Source organism: Takifugu flavidus, chromosome 17 (assembly GCF_003711565.1).
Source record: "Takifugu flavidus isolate HTHZ2018 chromosome 17, ASM371156v2, whole genome shotgun sequence".
NCBI lineage: Eukaryota > Metazoa > Chordata > Actinopteri > Tetraodontiformes > Tetraodontidae > Takifugu > Takifugu flavidus.
The window spans coordinates 4,584,492-4,594,745 of NC_079536.1; the positions used below are offsets into that span (position 1 = coordinate 4,584,492).

Genomic DNA, 10,254 nt, shown 5'->3' on the forward strand with positions numbered 1-10,254 from the left:
CTGCAAAACAAGACGTTTCTGGTAAATGTCCAGAGGTGAAAGTGTTTATTGAGCCCCCCACAACAACAGCACCGAGCCAAGGGAGGCGGCGAATCAACGTATTTGTCATTACGGCGCATTAACAGTTGCTATAAATACATTCTTGTGAAGGTAATGTTCATTTAAGACAAGGGCGAGAGCCCCCCGCGTCATGTTGACGCGTCTCCCGCAACACAAACACCGGCCCGCTCCCGTCTTCCCCCCCGTTCTCCCACGTTTCCATGCAGGTCCATGTCCCACCAGCATCAATCTCCCTCTTATCATTCTGTAATTGGTCATGATCATCAAGGGCCACGATTAAAGAGCGATCCTTTACGTGGAAACTACCCGCTGACTTGTTGATTTCCCCCGAGCAAATAAACGTCCCCGGAGCGCGCTTAGTTGATGAATCGACAAAAACTAATCAGCTTTATTGGTAGACAGGTTAAGGGCAACTGGGTGTCAATAATTCTCATTTTGACCTCCTCTTCCATTAACTTTAAGTGGCTTATTAGACCGAAGTCACCCGGAGCCTCCAACCTATTAGTTTGATCTCTCTCCTCATCACAGGTTTGGGGCTTTCGTGTGCACTTTTTTGCAGCTCGTTGCGCATGAAAAGTGCCTAAATTCAGACTTATTTAAATATATTTTTTAAGTAAATACACATTTTAGTTTGTATTGGATGCAATGTTTAATTATTCCTGTTTTGAAATGTTTCCCCTGCGTTCATCACGGATCAGGCCCCGTCTGTCACCTCTGGGGACGGACAGACGCCAGAAGGGCGGCTTTTACTTCAATTTCCCGTTGGCCTGGCGGGGGGATTGGGCTCCAGGGGTTTACTTTTGCGCACAGGTTCGTTCGTGCATTTTCGGACAATTTTTAGATATATTTCTTAACATCTCTATTTTTGTGTAGAAACACCAATTTTACTCTTGTCCTCTCCTGTCCAAACATTAGCAAAACATTTTTCCCAATTATTTTACTAATATGAATCTACTTTATCCAGGCTTTTGTATATTTACAGTTTCGTTTAGGAATTATCTACTCAGAAAAGAATCTTTAATTCATACCAAGAGCCCCCGATTACCTCTAATACCTAAAATGTAATAATTTGTAGATTTTCTTTGTAGAACTATGTGTTTATCAGAATATCTTAACATTTCCTTCGTTAAATTATAGTCACATAAATTAGATGGGCTGAACTCCAATTTATTGATGTTTACAGGAAACGGGTGTATATTCAAGAATATCTCAAATCTAACATTACTTTTATATTAGGGACTTTATCGATCATTTAAAAACCAACTTTGATTTTAAATGTTGGGCTTTATAGAGGCAGCGCGCATGCTTTGCCGTGATTATGCAGAGAGGCGACGCTGCCTCCGTGACGCGCAGGACGGCCCCCAGCCCCGCGGCTACACCAATCCCCTCCTTCTAACAGGGATTAAGTGTGACACGGAGCTCCTCTCTCACACTCCGGACCACATCATAACTTTAGAGAGGTGGGAAAACAACACTGACTTCTCCATCGCTGGCGGCAGCAGAGGCGACAAAGGGCGCGCACCGGTCATCCAAATGGAGAAATCCAAAAACTTTCGCATTGACGCGCTGTTAGCAGTCGATACCCCCAAGGTCCAGACCGCCCCGCTGGCGCTGGTCACTTCCCTGTCCTCCTCCTCTTCCATCCCGACGTCTGGAAGTGTTGCGGCTCCGGAGCTCACGACGGGCGTCGACTCTTTACGCACCGAGACGCCGTCTCCGCCGAGGATCTCCACCTGCGGCTTGATTCCCAAACCGGGTTTCCTCAACAGCCCGCACAGCATGGTTGGATTACATCCGCAGAGCACCGCAGCCATCCCCGCACAGGCTCTTTACGGCCATCCCATGTACACCTACTCCGCAGCTGCCATCACAGGCCAACACCCAGCGCTGTCCTACTCCTACCCGCACGGCTCCCACCAGCACCACAGCAGCGACCCCATCAAACTGTCAGCCAGCACCTTCCAACTGGACCACTGGCTCCGGGTGTCCACGGCCGGGATGATGCTACCAAAGATGTCTGACTTTAACTGTAAGAGCTCCACCAGGGAAGAAGGGAATTAGAGGCTATTTAATTTAAACGTAGACGCTATTTCATTTAAATGTTGAGTTTATTATTGAAGTTTAAGCACTTTTAAATGTTGAATGAACGCATGAGCAGTCCTCATTTATGATCATATGCGTGAAGGGGCCATCACAGAGTGACGTTTTTTGTAAGAGAGACTAAAATGGACAGATAATGGACAGAGGGAAAGTTGCAGAGGTGTGTGAAACCCACAGTCTACATGCTATTTGCTCACCAGATACAGCCTTTTTTTGTCTCGGTTCGTTTTAACAGATTTGCTGCAAATAGTTCCGCTCTGGAAATATCCATACGCGCGCTGTCGCCTTAATCAGAGAGCAAAAAATAGGAATGATTAAAGTCTGATTTTGAAGGGCGTGGGGTTTATGTTTTCATCCCTGTTGTGTCTGCAGCCCAGGCGCAGTCCAACCTGCTCGGCAAGTGCAGGAGGCCAAGAACTGCCTTCACGAGCCAGCAGCTGCTGGAGTTGGAGCATCAGTTCAAGCTGAACAAGTACCTCTCACGACCCAAGCGCTTCGAAGTGGCGACGTCCCTCATGCTGACAGAAACGCAGGTAAAATACAACAATATGTCCTTTTTTTATGCCTTCGTGCGTCATAAATATATTTCGAAATCCTGATTTTTGCGGGTTGCAGCCATTTAGTCAAATAATGACCTTTTTAAATGATTAGTAGTGTTTTTATTCCGTCTGATAACGGCTGCGCAATATTTACGCAGACGGTTACGCAAGCAACACCTATCTGTGGGAGTTTATAGTAATCAGTCTTATTTATTTGTATTATTTAGGTTAAAATCTGGTTCCAGAACAGACGCATGAAGTGGAAGAGGAGTAAGAAGGCCAAAGAGCAGGCCGCCCAGGAGGCCGAGAAGCAGAAAGGCAGCAAAGGCGGCCAGGAGAAGGCAGACGGACTCGAACAGTCGGACTATAACAGCAAGACAGACGCCAAAAACGGCAGAATAAGAGACTTTCGGGACAGCGACGACGACGAAGGCGACAGCTTCCTGTACAACTCGTCAGAATGCTCCTCGGACGACGAGAGGAATCACACGAGCGACGTCAGCCCGCAGCCCTGAGGCGCGCTCCCCCTCCACTCACCGCGTCCTCCAGACACACCTGCATGCCAGTCCCACCTCTGAATCACCTCCACGGAGTTACTGAGCATTTAACCGACCTCTGCGCTCATGAAAAGAATAAAATCTGGTCTGTGCGGGTGTCAGAGACGCAGGACATTTATGTTTTTCTAACATTATCCAACACTCGGTCGTAAACTGTGACTTAATGCATGCTTCATTTAAAAAAAAAACTGAAACATTTCCCTTGTTCAAGCCTCATTTGTGATGTTCTTTAGCTGCAAATATGCCACGTTTATTTTTCTATCGTGTATTTATAAAATGGGCATATACCAGTGCATGCTAACTTCTTGTTTAGCGTCGATCTCGGTGCAAAACCGTGTGAAATAAAATGGTTTTTTTATATATAAAGTGACGAAGGCGCAGGCGTCTGTGATTTGTGGCCCTCTCGGCTGCAGAGGTCGGGGTTTTCCTGCGCGCTCTGACAGGTCGGGTCATGGGAATCAGCGGTAATAACAGTGTCGGATCTGTGCAAACGCGAGGTGAGAGCAAACACGGAGGCGGCCAGGCGGACGGAGGAGACATCTCACACCACACCGGCAATGGGCCCGCAGCGGCGAGGGGCCCTGAGCGACACGGGAGCGGAGCCGCCGTCACTTCCGCTGCGTTTGAAGCAGATTTGGATCCAGTCGGACACTCTCGCACGCGTCGGGGGCCACAGGAAACGGTCTGAAGCGACTCCTCGGTGCTGATTACGCGCCGTTTGTAAAAGGATTACCGAGGGATCTGCTGGTTATCTCGGCTGTTTGCTTTAGAGTTAGAGGCGAAATCAAAGTTCATGCAGGGGTCGAGCCCAGCCCGAGTACACCTGCAGGTGAGGCTCAACTCCCGCCGTCTACAAATATACTCAATCCAGAAAATTAATAAACTCAAGGGAAGAGAGGGACTGAGCTGACAGGTACAGGTGTGGACTCAAAGGTCAGCCCACCACTGCTCTCCTCGCGCATGCAAACATCAAATATTCTCTAATCAGCTGGACTTCAGGGCAGTGAAAGGCTTCATTGTGATGTTGTAATGGTGTAAATAGACTCAATAAAGCCCAGATCGGATGCAGCTGCACAATGGCCAGAGTGGACACTGGATGGAGACGCAGGACGTGTCCAACCCCGAGTCGGGAGCTGGTCCATTGGGGATTGTGGATGCAGATAATGATCAAAAGGTCATAAATTCCTGGGGGAAAAAAACAGCAGTTAACTCAAAAGTATCTTATTTTTGACAGAAAGAAAAAAAAATCCAGCTACAAATCGCCACAAAAATAGCAAATACTGGAGGCTCAATACAAGCAGATGGAAAAGGACATTTTTGTCCATCTAATCTGAATGCTTGCACTTTTTTAGACCTTTGTTGGTGATGATTACACAACTGTAGACAGGTGGAACACACACATTACTGGTTTGACTGGGATTTATTACAGAATTATCTTTACTGCATTACACTAACAACAAGGGTCTTGAGTATTTTACATTAAAATTATGTACAAACACTGTCAAAAGCGCATTTTTAATAATCTTCGGCCCGTCGGCCGAGTGTTGCTCTACAGTTTGAGTTTGGCCGCTCTGGCCTCCAGGGCTTTGGTGGCGACCTGAGCGCGCTCCGACAGCTCGGCTGATCCCTGCGACTGAGCGCTCTTCAGCAGGAAGTGACTGATGAAGAGCTTCAATCCCTCCCGCAGCATCCCGAGCTTGGGAATTCCAGAAATCCTAAAAGAGGAGGATTCAAAAAGGTAAAACCTTTACTAAATTAATGGCCAAAATAACTACTTTAAATCTTAATGGTATTAAAATAAATCTAGAATCCATCTGCATGGTAAATTTCCTTATATTAGCATGCTCATGTTAGCATTGGGGGCTAATTACTGCTGTGATGGTACAAAACCACCCAAAATCTAACGAGCAAACCAATAAAAATGCACATTTGTGTCAGTCACCTCCCAAATATGCTGGCGATGTCCTCAGGATCACATTCCTTCAGCAGTTTAGTCAACACCTGACGCAGGAAGCGCACCGTGGGCTTATCTAGCTCCCCAAACTCTATGACCTAAACAACAAATCGCATTTTTGATCCTTATAGTAGTTAAATCCAACAGCCTCACGAATGGAAGCCACCTACTTTGAGGATGGAAAGAGAGAGGCACTTCCTCTGGAGGAAGCAGGCAACCAGCTGGGACAGGTTGTTGAAGGTGCTGCTGGGAAGGTTGGACAGCTCCTTGAACTTGTCCCACAGGCTGAACTGGAAGGTCATCTGGAAAGATGGGGGGGTGAAGATTAAACAAAATAAGGCAATAAATGATCATGAGAAAAATGGACTCCTCAGTTATGGGAGAAAAACCAGTGGAACAGTAGGAGGAAGAGCAGCATCACCACCGTCGTCTGAGTACGATCACCCACAAACACCCTCAGTCAGCAACACCGATGGATGAATACTGAGGGAGCTAAATGTAGTTAAAACTATAGAACACATGCATGCAGAATATATAACTAATATATATAACTAAGAGTTTAATCAGTTTAATATACAGGAAGCCAAAGTGCTGTTCAAAATGTCTATTTTCACTGTGAATTATTGTGAGAGTATAAAGGTGGAAAAACTAAAGGCATATATTTCTGTTTAGCCAGTTAAAAATCCATGAAACACACACACACACACACACACACACACACACACACACACACACACACACACACACACACACACACACACACAGGACTCCTGTTAATGGTTCCTCCTGCACCACCAGGACCAGAGGTTTCTCCTTGTTTTTAGTGCACCTCTATCCAAGACAAAGTCGGTGTGACACATTCTCCAAGTGTTAATTGCATTATAAAGTTTTTAGATGAATTCAAAAGCCTTTATCCACTTTGAGAGCCGTAATTCTAATAATCAAAGCTAGCTCTGATCAGCAGACCTTCAGCAGCATGTGGCAAAATGTTCTATTTCATAGAATGTACATAAATGTGACCTCATTTTATTATTATTGTATAATTTGGATGTGTAATGCTAACGTTTTATGTCCAGTCAGCAGAGGAAATGTCATTAAGTAAATATAAACGTGAACATTAAGTGCGAGTCCAGTATCAAAATAAAAGCCGGGACGTCATCTTAAACGAAAGCTATTAACTGTTTAACACCCATGAAATCAAACCGGAGTGATGCAGGTTTGTATTTGTGGTTTTCTCGTGACCTGGAAGCGTCGGTCGTAGGAGCAGAACTTCTCGGCCAGCACGGCGTAGAAGGCGTTGAAGCTTTTCTCCTGAAGGCAGCAGTCCATCAGAACATGAACTATCTCCCTCTCCTGCTTGTCCTTCAGGCCCATCCTGCACAGAGAGCCGACGGAAGGTTTTAGGAAGCGGCCCGGCAGCGCTCCTGTCAGAGACGCCACTCGGCGTGTCGCTTCTTCCGGAACCAAAGTGCAGATGAGTTTGATGACAAACCTGATCAGCTTCTCAAAGGCATCCAGATAATCCTCACTGGTCATGATCACGCAGAAAATGTTCCTCCTGACCTCAGTGTTCATCCGCTGCTTCCGGGCCAGTTTCAGGACTTTGGCACTAAACTGAGACAAAAACCACCAAAAAGAGGACTTAAAGGAATTTCAGAATTTATTTTTCTCTTCGCCATCGCTGACAAACAAAAAAATGCAGCATTTTTCAAGTGGCTGGAACTGTGATTCAGATCTTTTTAAGGTTGAAGCAAATTAAAATGTTCCTATTTGTAATCATTATGGATAAACAAAAATCCTAATCCCAACGCACTGACAGTGTTACCTGGCCTTCCACGCTGCTCTGTTTGGAGTTCATCTTCCCGTCTTCATCGATCATGGGCGCTCCGCTCCACGAGGAGCCGACGATCCACCAGCGGCCAACTTGCTCCGCAGCCAAGAGATTGTCCAGAGAACCCTCAGTTTCATGTCGCTGCCTCCGGCCGCCTGACTGGTCTGAGAATCATATTAACGCCGAGTTAAACAGGAGTGCTCAGAGGAGGAAAATCAGCTGAAACTACAGGATTTAAAAGACAGAAGAAAAATTTATCGTGAAAATAACTAACAGCAGCGGCATTAAGCCGGTGGTGCTCTGGCGCCATCTGGCGGTAGCTGTCGGGACAACACACACGGCATGGAGAAGAGCTGCTCACAAGTCACACATTAAGATCATCTTTTAAATACAGCTTGGCCAGCTGATTGTTCTGTGTAAGAAAACACCCACCAGACTCCTCTGCAGCTTCCGCAGTCTCTCCACAGGCTCGGGGTTGTAGCCTGGAATCTTCCGCATGTCATTGTTCTTCAAAGCCAGCATGGTCTCCAGCATGAAACGCACCTGAGGACACAAGCACGTTAGCTCATCGCTGATTCAAGCCATTAGCATTTGTCCTGAGTGAAGAACGCCGTTTCTCCTACTCTGGTCTGATCCTGAAACTTGGAGCCCATCTCTCCGGCCTTGCGCTGGCCTTCAGAGATGAGCTCTTTGAGAGCAAGAGCGTCGTCTTTCCTCAGGGCGAAGCCAACGTTCCTCAGCATGAACAGGACCAGTTCCACATCCTTCTCTGCAAAACCTTTGACCAGCAGTTTTAGGATGTCAAAAATGAGGAGCGAATGGACCACTTGGAAGTTGTACAGGTGGCCGATGATGGCGAGCAGGTTGTCACACTCCTTGCCCTCGCTTGGGTTTTTGTAGACTTCATCAAACTTTCTCACAACCGTCTCGAGAAAACTGGCCCCCACCTTGAAACAAAGGAAAGAAGAGTCCAAACGGAGACCATTCGTATTATAAAAAGGTTTAAGATTTGCAGTAAAAACCACCAACGTAAAAGCTGCTGAGGTATGATTTTACGGATAACATCAAGAAAGGAAGGTTGTGCGTTTACCTCTAACCCGACACTGTAATGCAGGATGCTGACGAGGAGGATGTGTTCCGTCAGCAGTCGGTCAGGCATCAGTGCCGGGGTGACGCAGGCTGCCAGCAGCACCTCCGTCAGGGTGTCATTCATGTCCTTCCTGCTGGTGCTCATGTACAGCTCCTCCAGCTGACCGCTGACGTAGGCCATATTTGGCTCACTCAGCCTGATAAAAAACAAGATGAAGTTACTTTAATTAAAACTGTAAGGCAAACATATGTCTGTAAGGTGAATTAACGGGACATGAGCTCAAAAATTATCCCTTTTTACTAAGAATAATCCACAAAATTCCGACTGAGCTCTTTAAGGGTCAAGATTTGGCGACATCTAGCGGCTTTAATGAGAATTGCACAAACACCTTCCCTTGACCCTCATCACACTTGTAGAGATCTCAGGGATCCTATTGAGATTGTCGGGAACAAAATTGACTCTTCTAAAAAAGCCCCCACATGTAGTTCCAGCCCACACTGTAGGAATGCACAGCAAAACCGATGTTTAAAGTGGTAAGTACAGTAAAAAGCATTTTATTTTGACTGTAGCAAAGACTGCTCTCTAAGACAAAATGGTGTTCACAATTTCAAAAGTCGAGCAAACATTATTATGTATGATAATGATAACGTTTGCTCACTTTCCCGAATGCTATTTATCATATAAAGTCTTCGTACCTGAGAAGGTAGGGCGGACAGAAACTGGTTCATGTTGCTTTACAGATAATGAGAGAAAGATGTGCTTATTTGTGTAGACTGACCTGTTCACCAGGCCTTTAACGTTCCTCTTTAGCCTCTGAAGCGCAGCTTTCCGCTTGCCGTCTTCATTGGTTCGCAGGTGAGGGGGGATGTATTTACCTGCTCCAGAAGCCACCTGCACGAGGGAAGGTCACACTGGTGAGCTGACAATAAGACGGAGCAGCCACAACAATAATGGAGTATTTCTGAACCTACAGTGTCCGACTTGCTATCAGTAGCATTAGCATCTTCTTCGTCCACCTCACTTCCATCATCAGAAGTAGCAGCATTGTCCTCAGGCGCTTCATCCTCCATTTCTGCTCCTTCCTCCTCATCCAGTTCATCCTCATCACCTTCCTCCTCCAAGTCATTTTCCTCAAGCGAACCTTCATCACCAGACATCTCATCATCATCATCATCACTATTGTCCTCATCGCCTGACAGCTGAGATTCATCCTCGCCAAGCTTCTGAAATTTCTCCTTGGCCGTGTCCATGTCCTCATCACCATCGTACACGGCTGCAGCAGACCCGCCGGAGTCCAGCATCCCCAAGATGTAGTCCAGTCCATCCGCCATGAACGACTGTGGGAGGTTTTTCTTGTTTTTTCTCTTGTTAAACCCCAGGCAGCGCTCTAATCTCTTTATTTCCCTGTCCTCGTCTTCATTTGCTTCCAACAGGGCCCTTTTTCTTGACTCTTGAAGCCTATTTACTTTCTTGGTTGAGGTTTTCGTGGAGGATTTTGAGTTTGATTCATTCCCAGGATCCTCTCTGGACTTACTTGACTGCATTTGGGACAAATCTTTCTTTGTCTCCTCTGTTTTCTTCTTCTTTGGCTGTCGTTTATCAGCCGGTGACGATGATGATTTCCCCCCAACCTGCTCGGGTGAACTTGTGGACTTTTTACCCTCATAGTGGCTTTTCATTTTGGCTTTTTTCATTTTGCGCTTTTCTTTGCGCAGCTCTTTTCTGCTTTTCTTTTTTACAAATCGCAAGCCACGGTCGTGCTCTCCATCCTCAGCACCAGCTTCGCTTTTGATAAATTCACCCACTGCTACCATATACTTCTGTAGCACTTCATTCCCCTTTGGCTTTTTGCTCTTCTGCTTGATTTTCCCCTTCATCCTTCAGTTATTTCGAGTGTCCTCCTCGTTAAAATGCTTCACCTTAGCTAACAAGCGGACATAATTATCCTCCACGGGGTTTAAAACAATCGGCAAAAGTAATTAACCAGAAGACTTCACAGAAAAACATTTGGACGTTAGCATTGCACATGTAGCTCCATGAGGACCACGTGACTGTTCACTTCCAGGGCGCCTGGCGCGGCCCGATGACGTCACTTGTTTGTGGGCGTGGCCAGCCCTCTTGAG

The 10,254-nt window shown here is 46.3% G+C and overlaps 2 protein-coding genes across 2 annotated transcripts; one reads left to right on the plus strand and one right to left on the minus strand.

Annotated features, from left to right (window-relative positions):
* Nucleotides 1–1,470: 1,470 nt before the first annotated feature.
* On the plus strand, nt 1,471–3,449 carry mnx1 (motor neuron and pancreas homeobox 1). Its single transcript, XM_057013216.1, has 3 exons — nt 1,471–2,089; nt 2,533–2,693; nt 2,927–3,449. Exons 1-3 carry the CDS (start codon nt 1,594–1,596, stop codon nt 3,212–3,214), a joined length of 945 nt encoding a protein of 314 aa, XP_056869196.1. The 5' UTR covers nt 1,471–1,593; the 3' UTR covers nt 3,215–3,449.
* Nucleotides 3,450–4,657: 1,208 nt separating this feature from the next.
* Nucleotides 4,658–10,008, minus strand: nom1 (nucleolar protein with MIF4G domain 1). The gene is given in 12 exon segments (XM_057013213.1): nt 4,658–4,971; nt 5,199–5,308; nt 5,381–5,512; nt 6,453–6,585; nt 6,703–6,824; nt 7,036–7,166; nt 7,169–7,205; nt 7,474–7,584; nt 7,665–7,988; nt 8,132–8,327; nt 8,910–9,022; nt 9,103–10,008. Coding segments are annotated over 12 exon segments (2,481 nt in total). The 3' UTR covers nt 4,658–4,805.
* Between the last annotated feature and the right edge of the window lie 246 nt (nt 10,009–10,254).

Excerpts from the sequence above, each read along its gene's own strand:
- mnx1 (XM_057013216.1), top strand. The coding sequence starts at position 1,594 with ATGGAGAAATCCAAAAACTTTCGCATTGACGCGCTGTTAGCAGTCGAT. Across the intron at positions 2,090-2,532 it reads AAAGATGTCTGACTTTAACT|CCCAGGCGCAGTCCAACCTG; the intron begins GTAAGAGCTCCA and ends TTGTGTCTGCAG. Across the intron at positions 2,694-2,926 it reads TCATGCTGACAGAAACGCAG|GTTAAAATCTGGTTCCAGAA; the intron begins GTAAAATACAAC and ends TGTATTATTTAG.